The sequence below is a fragment of the Erythranthe guttata genome, chromosome 3 (genome assembly GCF_056151865.1).
Source record: "Erythranthe guttata isolate IM_541 chromosome 3, IM_541, whole genome shotgun sequence".
NCBI classification, from domain to species: Eukaryota; Viridiplantae; Streptophyta; class Magnoliopsida; order Lamiales; family Phrymaceae; genus Erythranthe; species Erythranthe guttata.
The window spans coordinates 17,394,719-17,418,619 of NC_142535.1; the positions used below are offsets into that span (position 1 = coordinate 17,394,719).

A 23,901-nucleotide genomic window follows, 5' to 3' on the forward strand; every position below is an offset into this window, starting at 1 on the left:
GTAGATTATTTTGAAATGCGTCCAAAATGGGGCAATATTTCTACTGTCTAATTCTATAAGTACTAGCAAGGGGTATATATTGAGTATTGACTATGGAATAGCGACTTCATATATGACATTCGGAAAATTCTTCGAAAGTCGAGTATTTTTTTTTTTTTTTTTTCTTTTAGTAAAGTAGATTCACCCTTTTAATTAGAGAGTGGAAATTAAAATTTATAAAGCGTGTTTCTTAATATATATTTCCAACTTGAAACTTCAAAGGAATCTTGAGGAAACATCAATGTGTTTATGGCTTACATGTTTAGTGCAAAATGATATATAAAATTCGACGAAAAAATATTCTATTCCGAATAGTTATCCGTTCATAGATAAATTGAATTTAAAATAGTACGCGTGCATTAAAAAAATATGTGAAATTGAATTTAAAATAGAGTGCATTAATTAAAAAAAAAATACAACTGATTCATAAAAGATTTCATAAGTAACTTGTTATGTGATGGTATCGTGTTTCTTTTTAAGTGTCGTTTAAGTTAACCTACATCCGTTAAAAAAAATATGAAATATTTGACAAAACTACCCCTTTATAATTTTCAACTTCTCGGAGGAGAAAAAAATTGTTGTACATTGAAACTCTAAGGTGACACTTAATATAGGAAATCGAAAACTGGCTATGAGTCACTTAGAAAGAAACGGAAGGAGTAAAATACTGATAATCGAGGATAATTTTTGGATTGTAGTGAGATTTGATTATTACACGAAATTATTTTTCCGACCGTTGCACGGAAATTAATGCCGTTGATTAAATTATAGTAAAGTTAGAATCTTCTTCTTCTCCAATTTTCCTGGACAAAGTCATTCTGCACCTCTTTAACTCATATGCATAATAATACAATCTACTGTACATTCTGCTGCTTATTAAGAGACTTATTACAAAACAATAATAAATTTGTAAATATATATTAAAACAAAAAAAGTTTAAAATATTAAGGTGTGCTGCCCACTAAATAAGATCTTTTCATCCTTAAAACCTGATTATTAATTGTTTTTAACAGCCATAACCCACTTTTTAAATATTACTTTCCCAATAAAATATTTAATATTAAAAGTTAAATCATTATTTTTTTTCCATATTTAAACTTCAAACAATAAGCAGAAAACGTTACTAATTTATGCTTCTTTTTACGAGTCTTCCCTAAAAACAAATTATATTTCTCATCATAGTGCCTTTCCATCAAAATAATTTCATATATATATATATATATATATATATATATATATATATATATATATATATATATATATATATATATATATATTATTTTAATTTATTTTCTTCTTATTAAATTATTCATTTGACCGTTAAAAAACACGGTTATATTGATGATGAACTTTCTCACCCACCCCCTATATATAATAAACTCAAGAAATCATTCCAACATAGCTAAAACATAACAAGATTTTTTGTTCACTATTGCATAGTTCTAGATTTATTTTATTTTTATTTTATTTATTTATTTTTTATTTTTTTGTTTTTTCTTCACATGTCTCCAATTAGCCATGATGACTTGCACAGAATTTTCAAGAACTTAGACAAAAACAACAAAGGCATAGTAAACGTCGAAGAGCTACACCTTCTCCTCGAGAAAATCGGGGTCCACACAACTTCCGAAGAGCTCGAAAAGTTCGTGGGAAAAACGAGCCTCGATTACATTGACTTCTTCTTCTTCTACGAGGCAATGGTCAAGGCCAAGATTGCGGAGAAGGAATCCGACGAAGATTCCTCGGACGATCTCTCCAAGGCCTTTAAGGTCTTCGATTTGAACGGCGACGGATACATTACGTGCGACGAGCTGCAGAGCGTGCTCTCGAGATTAGGGTTGTGGGAGAAACGGAGCGGCCAAGACTGTAAGGACATGATCCGCGTGTACGACGAGAATTTGGACGGTGTGCTCGATTTTGAAGAGTTCAAGAATATGATGTCGGCTTCATCTAATTCCGAGAACATTTGATATAAAATGATATAGCTATATATATATTGCTACTTCATTTTTATTTTTTTTACGAGATTGATTTATCGTTTTGCTATTGACTTTCGTTTTCGTAAGATATTAGGATCTATATTTTGCATGATTCTATTCTCTGGAGAGATGTATTTTGATGATTTGATCATGTTTTCTTGTTTTTCATTCTATTTATTTATTTATTTGTTTTTGAGTTCCCTTTATCTGATAATTGTGTTTATATATAATATATATCAGTAGTTTTAACATTTATAAAATATAATTACTTAAGTCAACCCTTTTTAATTATTTTTTTAATTAATTAAAATTATATTTCTACATATGATTCTTCAATTATGGCAAATGGCAGATAAGTGATTATATCATTAAAAAGCCATTAGCTTTTCATGATTGCAGAAGGCAAAATGCTAACCATTCACACAGACAAAGATCTAAAAAAACAGTTCGAAACAATCACGATTACTAAGTTTACGTCAAATTCAAGAAACATACAAATTAAATCGACGTACGTTCGAGTAACGATTACGACGACTTAGTAATCGTTAACCGGAGCAGCCCTTCTTGAATTAAGAGTTGTTCTGTATATTCTGAATAATGTCTTATTATTAATTATTGACAGTTAAAAGTCGTTGAGGAGCAACTCATGATGAATGTGACTCTTGTTTTTTTATATTTTTTATGTGGTGAATAAGGGCTTACAGATTGTGCTGTATCTATATCCATACAATCTTGTGTAGCTGTACAGAGAATAACTGTCTCAACCACCACATTTCTCTTGTCTTAAATAAAACTCAACCCCCATTAAAGCTAACTTAAATGCATGCAACACCAAATATTTGGTGAGATGTTAGAAATTACTCTTAACATGCTTCAATTTTTTAATTTTTTTTATAATTGAGGGTTTAATAAAAAATAATGATAAGAGCCTGGCATGATCACTTGGTCATCATGGATAAGACTTTTTAGCATTATTTTCATAAACAATTTCAATAAGCACTTGGAGAATTTCATATTATATACATTCAGTACATTAGAACCTCGATAAATTAACACTTGATAAAATTGATAATCTCACTTAAATAATATTTTTTTCTAATCCCAACTCGGTAAAAACGTATTGAATTTTTAGTTCGTTGATTTAATATTTCGTTAAATCAATAAAATTTTATTAATTCCGACAGTACTAATTCATAGAGGTTTAAGTGTATATCTGAATTCTAAACAATATTATCTTATAAAATCTCAAGTTTTCATTTCTTTATACAAATTAAAGTCAAACTTACTTTTACCATTCTATATTCATGATGTCTGCCATATGTCATCATTACGCCATCTCAAAAATTAAAAAGGGGTAGATTACGGCCACACGCACGCTCCTGAGGTAAGATTAAATTACGAAAAACCCCATCATATTTGAATAATTACAATCATTCATGAACTACGAGTTTTCTTACATATAATCTTTATGGTGTCAAATTCAACATAATCTTCTAGATTCCGTGGAATGTTCTTTAATTTGCACTTGTTTTGCGCTAAAATGCAGTTTCTAATGTACCATACATAATCTGATACTTACAAGCCATAAGACACATCTTACGATCATCTTGTTTCAAAATGTAGAGCTCGGAAGGGATAAAACGGGTACAAACTGGAAAATATGTGGACTAGAAACCATGTCACTCCAATTCATTATCACTCTAATAGCTAGTGATCATATACAAAACGAATCGTAAACGTGTAAAAAGTTTCATAGTTCAGGTGTGGCTGTAATTATCCAAAACATAAGAGACTTTTTCGTAATTTTTCGTAACGTAACAAGAATTGTCTCTAATTTGCTCTGTTTTTTGCTTCTTCTTCCCGGAAACTTCCTGTAACCTTCTTCCACAAAACTCAACTACAAGAATGTCATTTTCATTCAACAAGTGGTCCGTACAGACTAGTAGTACTACCTTAGAAAAATAAATAAAATTGTATGACTCAATCTTCTAGAAGTTTGCAAGAAATAATCTCCTCCTCCTCCTCTGCATATATATATATATATATATATACATATACATCAAGAATTACACACAATCAAAACACAAACATATATATACATATACATAAAAAAATGTCTCCTCTGAGTAAAATTCAGCTGCACCAGATATTCAACAAGCTAGACAAAAACGGCGACGGTCTAGTATGCACAGACGAGCTGATGTGGCTGCTCGAGAGAATCGGAGTCCGGACGAACCGGGTCGAGCTCGAACGGTTCGTGGGCGAGGAGGCTCTCAACGCCGTTGATTTTCTCTTCTTCTACGAAGCTCTGACGATCGGCGGCGGGGGCAGTTTGGTCAGAGAAAAATACGATCTTGAAACGAGAGATGAGGTGCTGGAGATGGATCTTCGAAGGGCTTTCAGGGTTTTCGATTTGAACGGCGACGGTTACATTTCCGGCGACGAGCTCCGGGTTGCGCTGTCCGGATTGGGGCTGTGGGATGAGGATTGCGGCGCGGATTGCGAGGCTATGATTGCGGCGTACGATAGCAACTCCGATGGGTTTCTTGATTTCCACGAGTTTAAGGATATGATGTTGTTTGATTCCTTGGCTTCTCCGTAAAAATCCATTCTTTTTTTTTTTTTTTTTCCTTTTTTGTGTGTGTGTGTGTGTGTGAATATAATACAATACAAATAATTTTTAGTAGTATATTGTATTATTGTTAGTTTTTGAAATAATAATGTTTTTACTGTCTAACACGGATACGGAATCGGTGATATGGAGAAACGGACACGTATAACGAAATGTCCAGATAGAGGAGGAATTTGAGGAAAACATATATATATATATATATATATATATATATATATATATATATATATATATATATATATATATATATATATATATATATATATATATATATATATATATACTTACAAATATTTTCAAAATAAAATATTATTATCAATTATAAATTTGCAAGTGATTATTAAACATGTAAATAATTAGGGAAACAATAAAAATATTTGGAAATTGTGTTATAATTATATGTTTCTAAGTTTTCATAAATTGCAAAATAGCCCATCAAATATCCGGCATGTGTCCTCGAGCATCGACGAAATGTATCTGAAACAACCGAAACGTGAATACGCTGAGAGATTGAAGTTTTCGTGCTGCATAGATTTAAACTATTTATGTCTACACTTAGTCTTGTAACTATTTAGAATCAAAATAAACAATTTTAACTAATTATGGAAACGACAATAAAAAAAATCTATTATTAGTAATTTTAATCTGTAATTAACTTTCATTTTTACTACTAATTAAGGACAATCCCATGTGCTTTACTCCCTTTTTGACTCCCAATAAACCTCCTTAATTCATGATTATTACTAATATTTTTCAAAAAGGGATTATTTGATATAACCCCTCCATATGCTATTTGCACTTAGTATAGGCCCAAAAAATATTCTCCTTTTTGAGATAAATCCAAATTATATTTTAATAGATTTTTTATTTATGATATTTCTATATTACCCCTATTTATATATGGATAATATATTTTCTCCTTTAAGAAAATATCGATTTTTTCAATGAATGAATCGTTCCGTTATTTTTGTGCACGTTCTCACGTCTAAAATAATATCTCTCTCATATCTCGTCCCTTCTTTTATGGTACACCGTTTCACAGAGATTAATTAAATTTCGTAAAACAATCTCAAAAGAAATCACTATTTTACACAGTATTGTTGGTATTCTTCTTCTGCCCTACTCGACTAAACACATCACGCTTTTCCAAAAAAAAATTCGTCTGAACGGAGTGAGCATTGCGTAGCCGACTAAACACGGAATTGTTCTCTATATCAGGTGTTCTTCTGTTAATGGTATACGATATGAGTTAAAAAAACCATTATATGTAATCCGTGTTTGAATTTGTGTTTTATGTGTTAATGGTATACAATATGAGTTAAAAAAACCATTATATGTATTCCGTGTTTGAATTTGTTTATTGTGCGAATTTGTGTATAGGAATTTTGTGGAATTAAATATTCCAATGTATATTGGCATGTAATGTTGACGTTTAATAATTCATTTGTTATGAATTTACATAAGCACAATATGATTTGGTAATTTTGTTTTGTTTGATAGTCTTACTGGTATAATTAATGGTATACGTGGATCTAAATCCTTATGTGTTAATTGTTTATGTTTGTAGATGGAGTCGGCCGGCACGATTTTGTTTAGATTTAGAGGAACGGTTGCAATCAAGAGATGGTCGGCCGGTATTAATTATGTAATGTTGATAAAATTTATATGGTCAAAATGGGCTATGATCAATGGGCGCAACCTCACGCTTACGCAGGACGATGAAGATGTAACATCCATGTTTCTCCTGATGAAAGACTTAAACGTAAGACATGTTGAAGTAACGGTGAAGGAAGCCGAAGTTGGTTCTGCCCCGGTGAATAATTGCAATGCATTACAGGTGGCGCAGCCGTTGGTTTCATTGTTTCAATATGATAGGAATGTGGTTGTTGCTGAGCAACAAAACGCGCATGTTATTCCAGCCACTCGGTGGTAAGAGATTGCTCAGTGCTGAATGGGCGAACTTGATAAAAGATGCAGACCAAGCGTTTGTAGGTGGAGCCGATGAATTTCGGAAGTCGCTTGTCAAGTTTTCCATTGAGATTTGCTTCGAATATGTTTACGTGAAGAATGAGTCTTCGAGGGTTACGGCTGAGTGTCGTTTCATATAAGTACTACACTGTATGTCATCTATATCATACAAAATTAGTGGATTGTGTACTAAATAATGTATATAATTTGCATTGCATTACTAAATACTGGATAATGCAATTGCGATACAAAGTATTTGTTATATAATCATTATTACATGCACTGCTCAGTGTTTTATCCATATTTGGCTTTGACAATATATATACTTCCACATATCTATATAGCATCAATATATGGAATAAATAGTGGTTTAAATGAAAAACCAGGGGTTTTGGTATTGATAGTTATCAATGTAAATGAATTCAAAATACCAATTAGTTGATTACGTATAGTGGTTTTGTAATCATAACTATCAATGCAAATGAATTCAATTTATAGTGGTTTTGGTACTGATAGTTATCAATGTAAATGAATTCAAATAGTGATTTTGGAATAAATAGCAATTAATTGATTACGTATAGTGGTTTTGGTACTGATAGATATCTATGTAACTGAATTCAAATAGTGATTTTGGTAATACACGTATAGTTATTTTTGAATAAATAGTGGTTTAATTAACAAACCAGTGATTCTGGTACTGATAATTATCAGTGTAAATGAATTACAAATAGCAATTACTTGATTAAGAATAGTGGATCATATATACATTATACACATTATATACATTTTCATAACCATTTGCCCCAGAGATCTGTTGGATACATACTTTGGTATAGTGGAATTATGCATATCAACCAGAAATATTTATCAACACATACGAAAAAAAAAACCTAAATTTTGCAATATATAATTAACTTCAAAAATTCATATTATATTGCAAATATCTTTAATTGGCTTAGCAGCATAGGATACCCAAAAAACTTTGCAACGCTAGATGTCAAAACATAACAAAGTACTTCAATAAAACTGATCAAAAGCCAATGCAAGCAGAAACAGAAAAATCCAAAACAAGTTTCGTATTAACATCCTGAAGCTCTTTAGTAAGCCTGCTTGATGTGGACCTGTCCAACTCAAGTTCTTTACCAAATCGTGCCGATGCGGACCTTTCAATCTCAAGTTCTTTTGTCAAGCGTGTGGATGAGGACCTCTCGATCTGGATGTTGGTTGGTATATCAGATAGACGACTAAACTGCGCTTCAATGTGTGTATTCAAGCTCTCCAGATGTGCCACCTTATTTTTCAACTTTGTAGACTCGACTTCGGCGGACGCAAGTTCTTGTTGCAAATTTTGTATTGACTTTTCTTGCGTTGTAATTGTAGCTATCAGTTCTGGATACTTGGCAATCCAAGCAGCTAGGGGGACATCATCTATGTCTATTTGCTCTTCAGTATCGGCCGCAAAACATGATTTGGAGTTTGGAATTGTGTCGTTGTTGTCATCGGACTCTTGAATGTTGTCGTCAACATCAAGCCCATCACCAGCTGAAATGCTGTCATTCTATCTTCATCGCCGTCTTGATGAACGTCTGTGTCACTGCCATATGTATCTACCTGCTTTCCGCAAAGTAATGCGTGCTCGATAGCTGTTTTAGAAATTGGCTTTGTATTGACATCATCTATTTTGATGCCCTTTATAGCGAATTCTTCTATTGTGTTTCTGAAACTTGACAATCGCCACTTTAGGAATCTCGGAAATGCGTCTTCTTTAACTGGATTGACTAGCTTTGTCCGTTCGCAGATCCAATACTACATGTCAATACAAAATATCAATTGTTGTTCATAAGTTTAAAGAGCCGTGTAAAATGCAAAACATCAGTAATATATAGTGTTTTTAAAATAATGGTTTTAATTGTAATGGCATATAGTAGATACGTCAATTTAAAACACAGATGCACTATACAACCAAGATTCAGTTCACTGTACTGATATACAATACCGGACTTAACAGTTTTCAAATAGGTGTTTTTAACAAGAGTTTAAATAGTAGTTCACGTCATACAAGTATACACTGTTTGGAATAACATATTTATAAATAGGTGTTTTTTACTAATAACTTTTAAAAACTGAATTAACCAAAGGGTTTACATTACAACACAGATGCATTATAGAAACAACTTTCAGTTCAATGTAGTCGTATTAATTAATGTGTATAACTGTATCAATAGGGACTTCTAAATAAGAGCTTCACATAATAGTGCATCTCACACAATCACACACTGTTTGTAATAACCGTTGTTAAATAGTGGTTTTAAAAATAATGTCTTTTTTCAATACGTATCAATCAACTGCATTCGGTATAAGGATATTCTAACATAGGGACTCTCATTATGCTTACATATAGAACCTCAATCAATTACAAACACAAATGCAATTTTTACCGACAATCTTCATTTCAATGTAGTGGTATACAGTAATGGATATAGCAGTGTTAAATAGGGGTTTTAAAATAACAGTTGTTTTAAAGTAAATTCATCTCAAAATTACTTTTCTAAACAGTGATTTGTAAAATTGCAATAAAAATTTTCTTAACAGCGACAAAAAAAAAAAAAATTAAAATAGTTGTTCTTAAAAATCAAAATACGAACCCATCCACTATTTTTGTCCAAATGGCTGAAAATTTCAGAGACACAAGAACAGGGATAATAAACTTACGTTTTCAAGGGGTTTAATTCGACGGACGGTAGTAGAAAACTCTTCAATAATCTGGTAAAGGGGTTTATGGCAAACCCACTATTTTGTCATGCCCACTTAAGATTTTTTGATTCTCGAGGCAGCCATGGAAGGGACGATGTGTAAATCGGAGAAGGTTTTTTTCCTGGTGAATATTTAGTTTCTATATACCGTGATTTGAGGGGAATTATTTTGGGAGAGAGATTAATAGTGGAATCCAAATTAATGGGATTTGATTTACGTAAAACTAATTTAATTATATATTTTATGAATATAATAAGGGGGTAATTGGGGTATTATGATCAATGAGGGGGTTATCCCTAATTGTAAATTAAAAATTGGTTTTAAGCCTCTAAGATTATTGCATAAGGGGGTTATCTCATATAACCCCTTTCAAAAAATGCAGCATTTATTAATTCAACAAAATCGTACCGTAAACGTTCCAACAATCAAATACCCCCTCCAGTGCGCCCATCTCTACAGTGTCCATCTCTACACTAAAGTCGCTAAACACTAAAAAAGTTCTCCATTCCTTCTTAATAATCTCTAGTTCTAATTGGACAGAACCGCAGTAATAAAGTACCGTAGAGCCCCACCAAATCTTTTTCCCCTTTTTGACCCTACTCCTTTCTGGGCAAACAATCCATGCACAAAGATCAATCCAATGCTTGTACTAACAGCAAGAATTGATTTTTATAAGGTACCTAAACTTCTTTAATGGAAATGCAATTAAAATTAAACATTAAATAAACAAAAAGCTATCAACAGAATCACTTTTGGCTTTTGAGAAAAAAACTTTTTTTTAAGTGTGTCATGTAAATTCAGCAAAGAATCTGAAACCCCAAAAAAAAAAAAAAAATCAATTCTTGATTTTGTCTTTCTTCCCCCAATTTTCTTCACCCACAGAGAAGATGAAATCCATGTTCACAAGCTCATCTTCAACATTTGTAAAGATCACAGCTTTCTCTCTCCTCTCTTTCTCTCTCTTCTTTCTCTTCAAACATTTCTCTCTCTCCTCCACAACCACCGCCCAAAGTCACCATCTTTCTTTCTTCAACTCCACCCCCACAACAGCCCCATCCACCCCTCCTCCGCCGCCGCCTGCGGCGGCGGTGCTGGAGAGAACAGGGATAGTTAACGAGATGGGGGTTATGACAGATGAATTTACAGTGGGAGAATTTGATGAAGAGCTGATAAAAAGTGTGGTGGCAAATGTCAATGGTGGTAGTAATGAGAAGGACAAAGGGGAGAGTGATGTAATAAGAAAAGTTGTGAAAGTTGAGAAATTTCGATTTTGTGATGAGAGTATGGGAAACTATATACCTTGTTTGGACAATATTGTAGATGATGTTTCGAGGTTTAATTCATCGGAGAAGAGCGGAAATTACGAGAGGCGTTGCCCGGAAAATGGCAATAAATTGGATTGTTTGGTGCCTAGGCCTAAAGGGTACAAGATTCACATTCCGTGGCCGAAATCTCGAGATGAGGTATAAAATTTTCGATTTTTTACTTTTTTTTTTTTAAATTAATTTGTTGTTATTGATTTAGTTAATTATAGTGGGATTTGGATTTTTTTTTTGTTATTTAATGTTGGATTCTTGAAATTGGATTTAAATATAATCATTGATGTATATGATCACTAGTAATTAGAGTGAGAATTGGGAGTGACATGGTTTCTAGTGTATGTAATCAACTCGATTCTTTTTGTTTGCGATGGGAATATTTCGATAATGGCGAATCAAAATCAAATGTAGAATTACGAAGAAATAGGAAGATTTATGTGCATACTCTGTTTTTGTTGAGATTTTTTAATTTTTTGCAAAGAAAAGAAATCCAACTTTTGTAGGTTTGGTTCGATAATGTACCTCGTTTGGTTGAAGAAAAAGGTGATGAAAATTGGATATCGAGAAAAGACGATAAATTTAAATTCCGAGGAAACGGGCCTCAATTTATCCCTAGCACCGACCGGTATTTGGATCAAATATCCAAGGTTTGCTTGTTTCGTCTTCAATTCTCTCTCAATTTTATGTTCGATTTTCTTCAACACTAATTTGTGGAGCAAAATGTACATAGATGGTTCCGGAAATTGCATTTGGTCAGCACACGCGAGTTGTTTTAGATATCGACTCTGGAGTTGCAAATTTCGGTGCCTACTTGATTGACCGAAATGTGACTACTCTTTCAATATCTCCAAAATATGTTGGTGAGAATCAAATTCAATTCGCCTTAGAAAGAGGTGTACCTGCCATGTTAGCTTCGTTCGGTGGGACCCACCGCTTGCCTTTCTCGAGCCAAGCGTTCGACTTAATTCATTGTTCTAGGTGTGGAATTAATTGGACAAATCATGGTAATTGATAAAAACCCTTTCTTTCTGCCCCATTTTTTCTAATTTGAATTTCAGTACACCAGTTTTATATACTTTTTTTTTTCTTTTTTTTTTGCGATGAAGATGGAATTTTGCTTCTCGAGGCGAATAGAATTCTTAGAGGCGGAGGGTACTTTGTGTGGGAATCAAAAGCCGTTAACGAAGGCGAACTAATCGAACAATGGAGAGGTATCTAGCCATTCTTGAAATTTCATGATCAAATTTTTATAATTATTATTATTACAGTCATATATTACTTACTTCTTATCTTTTCACAGAAATGGAGGATCTTACTAGCAAAATTTGCTGGGATTTAGTAAATAAGGAAGGGTACTTAGCAATTTGGCAGAAGCCTCTAAACAATAGCTGCTATCTCAACCGTGATCGTGATGTAATAAAACCTTCACTATGTGACACTACCGATAATCCAGATGAAATATGGAACGTAAACACAAAGGCATGCATAACCAGTTTACCCGAAAATGGATACGGAGCCAATATCACAAACTGGCCCGCCCGTTTGCATAGCCCGCCCGAGAGGCTTTTCACCATAAAAATGGATGCTTTTAACTCGAGGAGGGAACTGTATAAAGCAGATTCGAAGTATTGGAACGATATCGTAAGTGGATACATCGGTGCTTTTCACATGAACGAGTTGAACTTGCGGAATATTATGGACATGAAAGCTGGATATGGAGGGTAATTTTGTCTTTTTTGCACTAATTCGAAGATTTTTCGAACTATAGTTCTGATTGATTTGACGATTTTACCCTTTACAGATTTGCAGCTGCTTTACTCGATTTCGAGGTTAATTCGTGGGTTATGAATGTTGTTCCGGTTAGTGGCTCAAATACACTGCCTGTGATATTCGATCGTGGTCTCATAGGCGTTATACATGATTGGTATGAATTTTTTTTAGCAATTTCTTTTTTGTTTTGTACTATGATGTAATAGAATTTAACATTATTTTTTAATTTAATGTGAAATTAAAAAAAAAATGTGACAGGTGTGAGCCATTTGACACATATCCAAGAACATATGACATGTTGAATGCAGCAGGTCTTTTCTCTGTAGAGCAGAAAAGGTACAAACAAATTATATTATTTCTGTTTGATTATATAATTTATCCTATAATTGAAATAAATAATTTATTTTTAAAATATTTATTGAAGATGTAATATATCGAGCATTGTGGTGGAAATGGATCGAATACTAAGACCAGGTGGACGAGTTTACGTACGTGACATCACTTCTGTGATTAACGAGCTCGAAGAAATTGCGAAAGCGGTTGGATGGGTGACTTTTGTGTTCGATTCGGGAGAGGGTCCTCACTCGAATTGGAAGCTTTTAACTTGCGAAAAAAGATTGTAATCATATTTTTTTTTACATCATATGATTATATATATAGCTTATTGGAAAGGGAAGAGAAAAATGATAAATAATTTATTTATGTTCTTATGTGTAATTCTCAAAATGTAAACTTGGACATGGAAACTTCGTGATTATATTGTTGTAATACAAAAAAAGAAACAAATTCAAAATTATTGATTAAAGAGCAATATTAATTTGTATTAGTGTACCGGTACGATTTCGCATTGATCGCGAACCAGATTCCGTTTTCATTCTCAACGACCTCTTCGAAACAATGAAACTGAAGGAAGGCAATGTCCGATGTAGTCTGTTCGATCTGTTTTTTTTTTTTTTTTTTTTTTTCTTAATTAGGATCGAAAGATGTTAACGAGATTCTTGCCCTCATGCATAGGATGTTGTAGTTTTCGACGTATCGAAAAATCCACAGGCACAAAAACCGATGAGGAGAAAATATGGTAATTCGAAGGCATGTCAAATCTGCAAGCGAACTCCGAGATTGGGGAGTTAAATTCAAGAAGGATAAAAGGAGTATCTGACCGACCATTCGGTTCTATTGAGGGGCTCTGCGAATGTCACCGAAAATACACACACTGCACAAAAAACACACTAAAAAGAATTGCACACACTACACCCAAAATATACACTAAAAATCTGTGTACTATATAGCGTATAGTATTTGGTGATTTTTATCGTGAAATTTTTTTTTGGACGTTCTACTAATTGTACCCAAAATTTGTGTACTATAGCATACAGTTTTTCGGTGATTTTGATCGTGAAATAGTTTTTTGGACGTTCCTCCAATTTTACCCAAAATTTGTGTACTGTAGTGTACAATTTTTAGTGATTTTGATCGTGAAATAGTTTTTTGGACGTTCCACCATTTTTTACCCAAAATTGGTGTACTATAGTGAACATTTTTTTGTGATTTTGATCGGGAAATAGTTTTTTGGACGTTCCACCAATTTTAACTAAAATCTGTGTACACAGTTTTTTGTGGTTTTGATCGTAAATAGTTTTTTGGACATTGCACCAATTTTAACTAAAATCTGTGAACTGCATACAGTTTTTGGTTATTTTAATCGTGATTTTTTTTACACACCACACACCGAAAGCACACACTACACAGAAAACACACACTAAAAAGAATTACTAACACTACATAAAAAACACACACTAAAAATAATTACACACACTGCGAAAACACACAGTAAAAAAATATGTACACACTACCCCAAAAGACATACTAAAAAATATACACACACTACACCGAAAACACACACTAAAAATAATTACACACACTACCAGAAAACATACACTAAAAACTATACACACGCTAAAACGAAAACACACACTAGAAAAAATTACACACACTATATCGAAAATACACACACTACACTGAAAACACACACTAAAAAGAATTGCATACACTACACCCAAAACACACTAAAAACTACACCGAAAACACACACTAAAAAAATACACCAAAAACACACACTAAAAAAATACACACACTACACCGAAAACACACACTAAAAAAATTACACACACTACACTGAAAATACACACTAAAAAAATACACACACTAAAACAATTACACACACTACACCGAAAACACACGCTAAAATATGTACACACACTAAAAAAAATACACACACAACACCGAAAACACACAATTAAAAAATATACACAAACTACACCGAAAACACACACGAAAAATACTCTAACACTACACCAAAAACATACACTAAAAAAATACGCACACGGCACCGAAAACACACACTTAAAAAATACATACACACTACACCGAAAATACACACTAACAAATATAAACAAACTACACCAAAGACACACACTACACCGAAAATACACACTAAAAAAATACACGCACTACACCGAAAACACTCACTAAAAAGAAATTACACACACTACACTGAAAACACACACTAAAAACAATTACACACACTACACCGAAAAACACACACTTAAAAATACACTAACACTACACCGAAAACAAAACTAAAAAAATATACACACACTACACCGAAAACACACAATAAAAAAATTACACACACTACACCGAGAAAAACACACTAAAAAATACATTAACACTACACCGAAAACACACACTAAAATGAATAACACACACTAAATAATATACACACACTGTACCGAAATCACACTAAAAAAATACACACCACACCGAAAACTCACACTAAAAACACACACACAACTACACCGAAAATACATACTAAAAGAAATAAACATACGAAATCGAAAACACACATTTAGAAAATATACACACACTACACCGAAAACACACACAAAAAAATACGCACACACTACATCGAAAGACACACGAAAACACACACTAAAAAAAATACACAAACGACACCGAAAACATACACTAAAAAAATACACACACACTATAGGGGAAACACACACTAAAAAAATATACAAACACTACACCGAAAATACATACTAAAAACAATGCACTAACTACACCGAAAACAGACACTAGATTTTTTAATGCTAAATTCAAGAAGGAAAAAAGGAGTATCTAACCCACCATTCGGTTATTTTGAGGGGCGCTGCGAATGTCTCGAATATTTGTTACGTGCGAGACGGCAAGTTTTTTCAGAAACGTGATCGAGTACGAGAAAGTTGCGATTAGACCTGATTTGAGGTACATGACGCATCCGGCACACGAGTGGGGGGAACGGATGCATTATATGTTGATACGTATTAACACATATTTAGACGTTTTTTTTTTGTTCATATACAGTTTAATCAAATCTTCGGCATTACAAGAATTGTTTGCTCCCATGAAACATCTTGTTAAGAAGAATCTCTCTACCAAAATAAATCATTACATCAATGCTCACCATACTAACTAAGACATATATGAAATCCCCCCCAAAAAACAAAAGAATATTTACTCAGCCTAAGCCTTCACAAATCGATCTTTACTTAAACCCGTATTCACTTGTTTCGAGAGATAAGCTTCGTAAATCTCCACCACCATCCGTGGGTCCCGCTCCACAAGTTTCACATACTCTTCTCGTTTGCCGAGCTTATCCATGTTGTCCAAAATCAACGACAATGATGAATCGAGCAAACTCTTCACCCCATGCTGATGAGCAAAAGCATAACGGGGGATCGAATTCTCCCAATTCAACGTAGACATCAAATACTTCTCGCAGTAGTTCTTGAGATGCTTCACTTGGTATTTTTCCGACAACACTAGGAGATCGCAGGCCATGTTCTCGCCAAGGCATGCTTCGGCTGTGTACATATAGTTGACAAACGCTCGAAGGGTGTCGTACGATACATCGCGGATCATGATAGTTCCGGTGAGGCTCTCCTCCATTTCGTTTTCCAGCATTGCCCTGAAAACCGGAGATCTGCTCGTCTGCTCCGAAAACAGAGAATCTCAGTAAAACGCTTTTAACATGTGACAAATGAATCAGAAATAAAATCGAAAAATATTGAGTTTTACTTTTATAATCTCTAAAAAGGCAGCCTTAAAATCGACGGAGGGGAAAACCCTAGGGTAGTGGAAACTGTACCAGTACGGCGCGATGTGCCGGAATTGAAGGCGAATTGCAGTGTGGATTATCTGATTCCGGCGGACCAGAGGCGACCAAAACGACGTCGGAAAAGCATCGAGGGTTGGCGGTGCGTACGAAATTGGGGCTAATTGCAATCAGGCGAAGAAAGTTGATTTTGGAATCGAGTTCCACGATTTGGCGCTTGAGCTCCTCCTCCGTCTCCCCCGCCTCCTCGTAGCACTCGCGGCAAGTGCCGGCGTTGCGATCGCCGTACTCCTCCTTGCAGGATAGACACTTCATCCTCGTCCGCCGCCGCGCCGCAGAGGATACATTCTCTTCTTCTTCATCTTCTTCTTCGTCTTCGTCTTCATCGTCTTCTTCTTCGTCGTCGTCTGAATCGGACGAAAATCGCCGGTGCTGGTTCCGCCGCATTTGAATTTTGATACCTTTTTATGGTGGTTTTTGTTTTGGAAGACACGGCGGAGCCAAATATAATTGTTTTAAAATATTTATATAGGCTGTTTAGGAATGATATCTGGTGGGCCCATAGTTTGAAAGCCCAATACTATACAAGTGAATATTATTAAATAATATTTTTTCCTTCTTTTTTTCTTGGGTAAATTACACCTACACCCTTGATGTATGATAAAATAACTTTAAGGTCCCTATGATATTGGGTTAATTATAGCCACACCTTTGAAACAATTACCGGAGCTAAGATTTTATGTCCTGGTGACGATAAGCACTATATTTTTTCTCGCGGGCCGTTAATGCTATCATAGACGAAAATTTATAAATTTTATATGAAATAATAAGAATTTAAGAAATGTTAGGAGAGTCATGTCACCCTTTACTTTATGTTGTCTCATCCACTACCTGAAAGTAATAATTCGTTAGAGCCCTAACTGTGTACTTTTCCAATGCATTATTCTGTTACGGTTTCTACCAATGTTTCAGGGGTGATTGTAAGTACCGATACTAAAGGGACCTTAAATGTATTTTAGCATACCTCAGGGGGTGTAGGTGTAATTTACCCTTTTTTCTTTTTAATAATTAATAAATAATAATTTTTGAAATGAATTACGCAAACAGCAAACCAAACCGGCACGTGCCGGTGGAAGAAAGAGATGAAATGCCCGATAACTGTTTAATTGCCGGTTGATTCGGTTACCAGTAACAAAAGGACAATTTAAAAGCTGAGAAGTAAAGAAAATTGGAACTCCGAACAACACACAGAAATGCCCTCTCATTTTTTCAAAATTTTTGAAAAGCCCTCTCCTAATCCACTCGCACTTTCTCTCACTAGGGTTCCGATAAACAACTGAGATTCTCTCTCTCCCTCTTTCGCCGGTAAGTATCTTGTAATCCTTGCTTCTTTTTCTGGTAGTGTTGTAAAATTTATTGAAGTAAAAGTATTTAAGTTTCACATTTAGTTGTTCGTTGTCGTTTTGGGGGGTTTTTGCAGGCTCTGCTTCTTGCGTTTTGACCTAGATAGATGCGTTTGATTGATTTATTTTTATTTTATTAGTAATTGGCTGGGAATTTTTGATTTTTGGATGCTGTTTGGTTTGATTTTAGGTTATGATTGTGGTTTTCGTTTTTGTTTGTGGGTAATTGAATTATTATAATGGTCGATGAACGTAGAGAAAACGATTTTATTGGAGTCGGAAGTCGTACTAGAAGTGGAATGGTGGAGTTCAAGGTTAGTGAGTCGCAGGCGAATGGAAGTGGAAGTGGAAGTGATGCGGAAACTGGTTCATCAGGGTTAGGAGGTGGTATGCTTACTTACAAGAGACGAAGGATTGCCAAAGATGTGGAGCATGATATGGTTTTGGATGATGCAGATACTCGACTCTTTGAGAAGGTGTGGTAATTTCTCAATTCACAAAGTTACTTATTGCAAATTAAGTTACTTTTTTCTTTGCTTTATGTCTTGTTGAAAAGGCTCGTTTGGCCATGTCTCAGTTTCCCAGAACTAAGGTTTTAATATGAAGAACAGAGTGTCATGTTTCTTTGGCATATTGCAAGGCTCCTAGCATCTAGGGATCCATAATGAGAGAACAGCCTCTCTGTTTTGTTACTGTTTTAAATTTTACGGCCAACAACTCATTTCAAATTCTCGTTTGATTAAAAATTGACATGTTTTGTGTGTTGTTTGGATTTCTATTTGATCTCCTATTCCCCTCATCATTGTTCTCTCTCTTACTGCAAGTCCCATGTGTGCTTGTTTTGAGGTTTCTTCATTTGATTTTGTAGTCAATGAAGAGTTCGTCGGATCAAGTTATTCAGGAAAGTTCACATACAAGTGCTTCCCATGATTGCGTGCTCAACCATCAAAGAAATATTGTTCTCGAGCGGATATGCCAATCGTTGGAAACAGAAGGTGGTCTAAAAGAATGCATCCAAAATGCTCTTGCACTTCATCCAAGAAGTGGTAGCAGAAATACTGTTAAGGTATGTACCGCATCATTGATTGCCTGCAACCTATATTTTCTTGTTCATTAGAATATTATTTTGCATTGATTTTCCCGGTCATGAATGAAACATAGCTATCAGTTAATAAGATCCCCACTTTTCCTGCACCAGAAAAGGTCCTTTTTATACTAGGCTTCTCAATTGCAGCCTTTAATTAGTATATATTTAGCAGATTAATGTGGTTCCCTGTGCAGGAATCTGTACATTATTGTAAATCTCGGAGCAAATACACTTCCCCGACCGGGTCTGTTCCTGATAGTCTTCAAAATGAAGTTAAGGGCACTACGGGCATACCATCTAGTCAATCAGCTTCTGAATCAAATCACGATAGAGTTGCAAAGCTCTGTCGCTGCACCTTGTTTGATGTTATTATGTCAGAACAGTTTGCTCAACTATGCAGTCTATTTCTTGCAAATGGAATGAAGGCTGACAAATTATTTGATTTGAGTCACGTAAACTCAAGGATGAAAGAGAAAGCATATGAAAGTTCGCCCACGCTATTTCATTCAGATTTACAACAGGTACAATTCTGAAACTGACTTGCTTAATGCCTATGCGTCTTCTCATTGCATGCGATCATCTGGAGACATAGAGAGTAGATATTTAAGTTGTGGCAAGTTTTAGTGAAGGGGTAGGCATGGATAGTCTTCTAGTTGCCCTCGTTTTTTAATTATCCTTCACTTTATACACATGCTTATCAAGACTCAAGTCTCAATGTTTTTGGTGACTTTTACCTTCTCATAACCAAGGCTTTTATATATCCTCTCAGTATTAAATAGTTCGGAGTGGGAGAACTAGTATATGAAGTGTTCAAATAAGAATGCAGATTAAAATGACAGTGTTGAGGGTTTGACAGTTGATACGGTGGGCAGCCGGTTTTGGAATTGCTATTTCGATTGCCTTGTATTATGAAATTGAGGAATATACATACGTAGATTTGTGTTTTGTATACATTTACATGCTGTAAGTCTCAGTTCTAACTTTCTTTTGTAGATATGGACAAATCTCCAAAGACTTGGCAATGATATAATTTCCCTCGTGAAATGCCTGTCGGACAAAACAATGACTTCTTTTTGTGAACAGGTAGAGTAATTGCTTGCATATGCTTGGTTGTGTTTGCCGTTTATGCTTTCCTTGTTAATCTTATCTTTTTCGACTCCACTCCCTGCATTTGCAGGTAGGAAGCTCTGAAAACGGCATTTTTGAGGAAGGCACGCATGAGGTAACTGTTTTGAAACTGTGTTTTTCCCTGTTTTGCATTGTGAATACAGAACATTGTTACGCTAAAAAGTTCCATGTACACAATAATATTTTCTTTACATTAAGACTTTGGATCATAATGGAAAGCTGAAAAACAGATTTTAGTACTAGTTAAAGACTCAGGTAGAAAAACGCAGTAGAAGACTTCTAAGCTAACTTTTATGATGTGTTGGGTAGTTCGGTTCTGAATGTGATGTCCTTTTTGTGATTATTACAGTTACTTACACAAGAATATAGCATGCACAAAACGGAGCCAACACAGGCCTGTGCCGTCGACCAAGTTCACACTTGTAGGCACTGCAGAGAAAAAATTGACAGAAGAAATGGTTTAGTGTGTGATTCATGTGAGGAAATGTACCATTTATCTTGTATCGAGCCACCTATCGAAGGAATTCCTGTTAGAAGTTGGTACTGTGCAAATTGCACAGGAAAGGGAATCGAATCCCCTCATGACAACTGCATAGCTTGTGAGAGATTGAATGCTTCTAATCTCGAAGACGAACTGATATATGAAGCACCACCAAAGGAATTGGAGGAGAGTTCAACCGGGTTAAATGCAAACGAAGGGGATAATAATAATAAAAGATTTCCACACTGCAAGAGTTGTAGAATGGAGGTTAAAAACGAAGAAGACTACAGGATATGCGGTCATTCATTCTGCGAAGACAAGTTTTACCATGTAAAATGTTTGACAACTAAACAGCTGATATCTTATGGGCCTTGTTGGTATTGCCCTTCTTGTTTGTGCAGAGCCTGCTTTGTCGATAGAGACGATGACAAGATTGTTCTGTGCGATGGGTGCGATCACGCGTATCACCTTTACTGTATGGACCCACCTCGTGAGACCATACCTATAGGGAAATGGTTTTGCACAAAGTGCGATGTGGGAATCCAGCGGGTACTCAAAGCTAAACAAATTTACGAGAATATGCAAAATACTAAATCGAGAAAGAGGTCGTTGGTTGGAGAAACGAAGACAGTGGAGGGTTTGACTAAGTCTGGTGGGGGCATGGATATGCTTCTAAATGCAGCGAAAACTCTGAATTACGAAGAGAATCTTGTGGCAAATGGACTCAAAGCTTAGTGAGTGTGTGTTTGTGTATTGATTGAGGAGGAAAATTCTAACCCTTGAATATTTTTTGGCGAGACGAAGGAGTTTCGTCGTGTACCTTTAGTTGTTAAATGTAACAGTGTAACAATTGTATGCTACTGCATATGTAGGACATTTTTTTGCAGAAAACTGGCAGGAGACGCGAATTCTGTTTCTGCTGCTTGTGATGTATTACATCTGGGAAATTGTAGTATAGCAGATTCTTTGCTCCTGGTTATTACCTGTAGCAAATTGTAATAGTATGTTTCACCACCTGTAAGATGATTCTTTTGACAGAGTCGAACCGGAAATCTTCGATTGAAAATTTGAAATATGTTTTCTTTGGAATATTTTGGTTGTACGTATAGTTTTTCACTTCATTTGGCAGGAATCAAAGAACATCATTTCACTAATCCTACCACTTACATATTTATCTATTTAAACAAACATCCTAAAAAATATTAACTGAACTTATTTTCAATCTAAGCCTTATAAATTTTCATTGCATTCCTACAAGTACAACAAACATATTTTCATTTCAACACGACTTCTAATTCAAAAAACGGGAGCAAATTCATCCTTATACGATGAACACGAGACTCTATCGATATGAAATTGAAAACCATAGATGATTTTATCACAAGTCGTTGTGGCAAACAGTACTCTTCAAGAGGATTTAGATTAGCCTTGATCTCCAATAAGAAAACGACTTTCAGTTGAACTCAAACCTGTCGAATGAAGCTGTTTTCGCCTCTTCACTAAATGCAATGCTGTCTGCCTATCATCTTTTGCCTCCGTACAATCGGGCTGTAAATAGATAATAATTAAATTATCATACGCTCGAGATCTAACTTTTGTATACAGTTAAAGATACCTTAAATGTTTTAATGCTACCTTAATGGCCAACGCTTTATCGAAACTTTCAATGGCACAATCAGGTTCTCCATAGTTTAATTGGGCTCTTCCAAGAGTGATCCACGCCTATCAAGAATTAATCGAAAAAACGAATAGTTAGTTATCACTATCCAAAAATTAAAATTATTTAACATCAAAACATTTAACAAGAGAAATTACCAATTAACACTTTTAGTGCCAACCCTTTCAACTATTCGTCACACCATACTTAGGTAGAGTTAAATTATATTTAAATCACATTAATTTATTTACTTTTTTTCATTTCCGTTAAATCTTCGCAGCATAGTACACGCAAAGGGCGAAAACTTTACCTCACCCCATTTCGGTTCCAGTTCCGTAGCTCCTACGAACCAAGGGCAAAAATCACTAGTTAAAAATGTGGTTAATTTCAAGATCTTAGTAAGTGAAAATGAAAACTCGGAAACGCAACCAATGTATCGAAAACCCAATTTCAGTTTTACCTAAAATTACGATTTCTTTGACTACCTTGAAAGAAATTCTAAGAAGGAAAAAAATTAAATAGGAACGCACGAGTTGCAGCTTTCAAAGCAGTCCATGCTTCTCCAAGTTCGAGCAAAACCTGAGCTTTTTGTTCGTGTAAAACTGCTTTCGAGGGCATCAAAGTAATCGCAGACTCCCATTTTCCAAGCGCTTGTCGGTATTTTCCTTCCTACCAAATAATAATTAAAAAAAAAAAAAAAAAAAAAAGCTTCATCATATGCGAAATATAAACATATAGCAAAATAGTATTTGTCATAATTTCAAATGCATTGTTCCAGTAGGTAATTAACATGGATTTTTGCCAATAAATTACATATTCGGAAAAAAAAAAAAGTTAACCTCACAAATCAATTTGACAATACAAAAATCATATACTAAATGTTCATGATATCCAAAACCCTAGGCACAAACAAAGTAAGAAAAATTGAAAATTCACAAAATCCATATACCAAAAAATGGAAGAAGAGAAAATACCTCAGCTAGTTTATTCCCTTGGGATTCGAAATCTTGAGCAAGATTCTTCCTTTTGTCATCTTCCTCGTCGAAACGCGAGGTTTTGTTGTTAGAAACGTCGTCGTTTCCAAGTAATTCACCTTCCCTCGGCGGCTCCGGTGAATCGGAAGTGGAATTGACATCTTCAAAAGGAAGATTAGGGTTTAAAGAGATGGGCCGTTTTCTGCTGTTGCTTTTTTTACTGTCTTTGAGGTTTTTCTTCCATGTCATCTTCATCTCCTCTGCAAATTTCTTCTTCTGGGTTTCTCTCCGCTCTCTCGATTCTATTAAATTAACTTTGGATTGAGTCGAATTCACACTAGCAAAAATGCGGGAAAAATACTAATTTCAGTTCCTCAAATTTACACTAATTTCATATTTGGTCCCCATATTTGGAAAACAACACATTTGGGTCCCTCATCTTTCAAAGATTCAACGTTATTAGTCATCTCCGTCATTTTTTTGTTAGTAATAATGGAATCAAGCATGTGTTCAATATTGTATTAACTGATGGCCTAATAGTAAATTTACGATAA

The 23,901-nt window shown here is 34.7% G+C and overlaps 6 protein-coding genes across 9 annotated transcripts; 4 read left to right on the plus strand and 2 right to left on the minus strand.

Annotated features, from left to right (window-relative positions):
• The first annotated feature begins 1,442 nt into the window (after positions 1–1,442).
• LOC105963447 (putative calcium-binding protein CML44) lies at positions 1,443–2,186 on the plus strand. Its single transcript, XM_012987852.2, has one exon. The coding sequence runs from the start codon at positions 1,542–1,544 to the stop codon at positions 2,007–2,009; it is 468 nt and encodes a 155-aa protein (XP_012843306.2). The 5' UTR covers positions 1,443–1,541; the 3' UTR covers positions 2,010–2,186.
• Positions 2,187–3,766: 1,580 nt separating this feature from the next.
• LOC105963448 (putative calcium-binding protein CML44) lies at positions 3,767–4,627 on the plus strand. Its single transcript, XM_012987853.2, has one exon. It carries the CDS (start codon positions 3,994–3,996, stop codon positions 4,618–4,620), a length of 627 nt encoding a protein of 208 aa, XP_012843307.2. The 5' UTR covers positions 3,767–3,993; the 3' UTR covers positions 4,621–4,627.
• Positions 4,628–9,964: 5,337 nt separating this feature from the next.
• On the plus strand, positions 9,965–13,272 carry LOC105963412 (S-adenosyl-L-methionine-dependent methyltransferases superfamily protein). Its single transcript, XM_012987814.2, has 8 exons — positions 9,965–10,835; positions 11,195–11,338; positions 11,422–11,695; positions 11,798–11,902; positions 11,992–12,412; positions 12,493–12,615; positions 12,720–12,797; positions 12,886–13,272. Exons 1-8 carry the CDS (start codon positions 10,260–10,262, stop codon positions 13,082–13,084), a joined length of 1,920 nt encoding a protein of 639 aa, XP_012843268.2. The 5' UTR covers positions 9,965–10,259; the 3' UTR covers positions 13,085–13,272.
• A 2,554-nt stretch (positions 13,273–15,826) lies between these two features.
• On the minus strand, positions 15,827–17,128 carry LOC105963415 (BTB/POZ domain-containing protein At4g08455). Its single transcript, XM_012987817.2, has 2 exons — positions 16,651–17,128; positions 15,827–16,493 (listed from the first exon to the last, which is right to left on the minus strand). Exons 1-2 carry the CDS (start codon positions 17,062–17,064, stop codon positions 16,026–16,028), a joined length of 882 nt encoding a protein of 293 aa, XP_012843271.2. The 5' UTR covers positions 17,065–17,128; the 3' UTR covers positions 15,827–16,025.
• Positions 17,129–17,810: 682 nt separating this feature from the next.
• Positions 17,811–21,805, plus strand: LOC105963413 (RING/FYVE/PHD-type zinc finger family protein). Of its 3 annotated transcripts, none has more exons than XM_012987816.2 (7): positions 17,811–17,982; positions 18,277–18,496; positions 18,889–19,086; positions 19,302–19,628; positions 20,101–20,190; positions 20,285–20,329; positions 20,585–21,805. In XM_012987816.2, exons 2-7 carry the CDS (start codon positions 18,320–18,322, stop codon positions 21,449–21,451), a joined length of 1,704 nt encoding a protein of 567 aa, XP_012843270.2. In that variant the 5' UTR covers positions 17,811–17,982; positions 18,277–18,319; the 3' UTR covers positions 21,452–21,805. The 3 variants fall into 3 exon arrangements, with proteins under 3 accessions (XP_012843270.2, XP_088671947.1, XP_012843269.2); XM_088815821.1 differs by having other exon boundaries at positions 17,848–17,982; positions 18,211–18,496; XM_012987815.2 differs by lacking the exon at positions 17,811–17,982 and having other exon boundaries at positions 18,134–18,496.
• Positions 21,806–21,909: 104 nt separating this feature from the next.
• Positions 21,910–23,670, minus strand: LOC105963416 (Tetratricopeptide repeat (TPR)-like superfamily protein). Of its 2 annotated transcripts, none has more exons than XR_016030421.1 (5): positions 23,348–23,670; positions 22,904–23,042; positions 22,625–22,715; positions 22,352–22,438; positions 21,910–22,264 (listed from the first exon to the last, which is right to left on the minus strand). XR_016030421.1 is itself a non-coding variant. In XM_012987818.2 (5 exons), the coding sequence occupies exons 1-5, from the start codon at positions 23,600–23,602 to the stop codon at positions 22,139–22,141; spliced, it is 639 nt and encodes a 212-aa protein (XP_012843272.2). In that variant the 5' UTR covers positions 23,603–23,668; the 3' UTR covers positions 21,910–22,138. The 2 variants fall into 2 exon arrangements, 1 of the variants encoding a protein (XP_012843272.2); XM_012987818.2 differs by having other exon boundaries at positions 22,684–22,715; positions 23,348–23,668.
• Between the last annotated feature and the right edge of the window lie 231 nt (positions 23,671–23,901).

Coding starts and splice junctions, on each gene's coding strand:
- LOC105963447 (XM_012987852.2), top strand. CDS start 1,542: ATGTCTCCAATTAGCCATGATGACTTGCACAGAATTTTCAAGAACTTA.
- LOC105963448 (XM_012987853.2), top strand. CDS start 3,994: ATGACTCAATCTTCTAGAAGTTTGCAAGAAATAATCTCCTCCTCCTCC.
- LOC105963412 (XM_012987814.2), top strand. CDS start 10,260: ATGAAATCCATGTTCACAAGCTCATCTTCAACATTTGTAAAGATCACA. Junction 12,413..12,492: donor ATGAAAGCTGGATATGGAGG/GTAATTTTGTCT, acceptor TACCCTTTACAG/ATTTGCAGCTGCTTTACTCG. Junction 12,798..12,885: donor TTCTCTGTAGAGCAGAAAAG/GTACAAACAAAT, acceptor TATTTATTGAAG/ATGTAATATATCGAGCATTG.
- LOC105963415 (XM_012987817.2), bottom strand. CDS start 17,064: ATGCGGCGGAACCAGCACCGGCGATTTTCGTCCGATTCAGACGACGAC. Junction 16,494..16,650: donor CGGCACATCGCGCCGTACTG/GTACAGTTTCCA, acceptor TTTTCGGAGCAG/ACGAGCAGATCTCCGGTTTT.
- LOC105963413 (XM_088815821.1), top strand. CDS start 18,260: ATGGTCGATGAACGTAGAGAAAACGATTTTATTGGAGTCGGAAGTCGT. Junction 18,497..18,888: donor ATACTCGACTCTTTGAGAAG/GTGTGGTAATTT, acceptor TTGATTTTGTAG/TCAATGAAGAGTTCGTCGGA. Junction 19,629..20,100: donor TTCATTCAGATTTACAACAG/GTACAATTCTGA, acceptor TTTCTTTTGTAG/ATATGGACAAATCTCCAAAG.
- LOC105963416 (XM_012987818.2), bottom strand. CDS start 23,602: ATGAAGATGACATGGAAGAAAAACCTCAAAGACAGTAAAAAAAGCAAC. Junction 23,043..23,347: donor AAGGGAATAAACTAGCTGAG/GTATTTTCTCTT, acceptor ATTATTTGGTAG/GAAGGAAAATACCGACAAGC. Junction 22,716..22,903: donor TGCTTTGAAAGCTGCAACTC/GTGCGTTCCTAT, acceptor CTTGGTTCGTAG/GAGCTACGGAACTGGAACCG.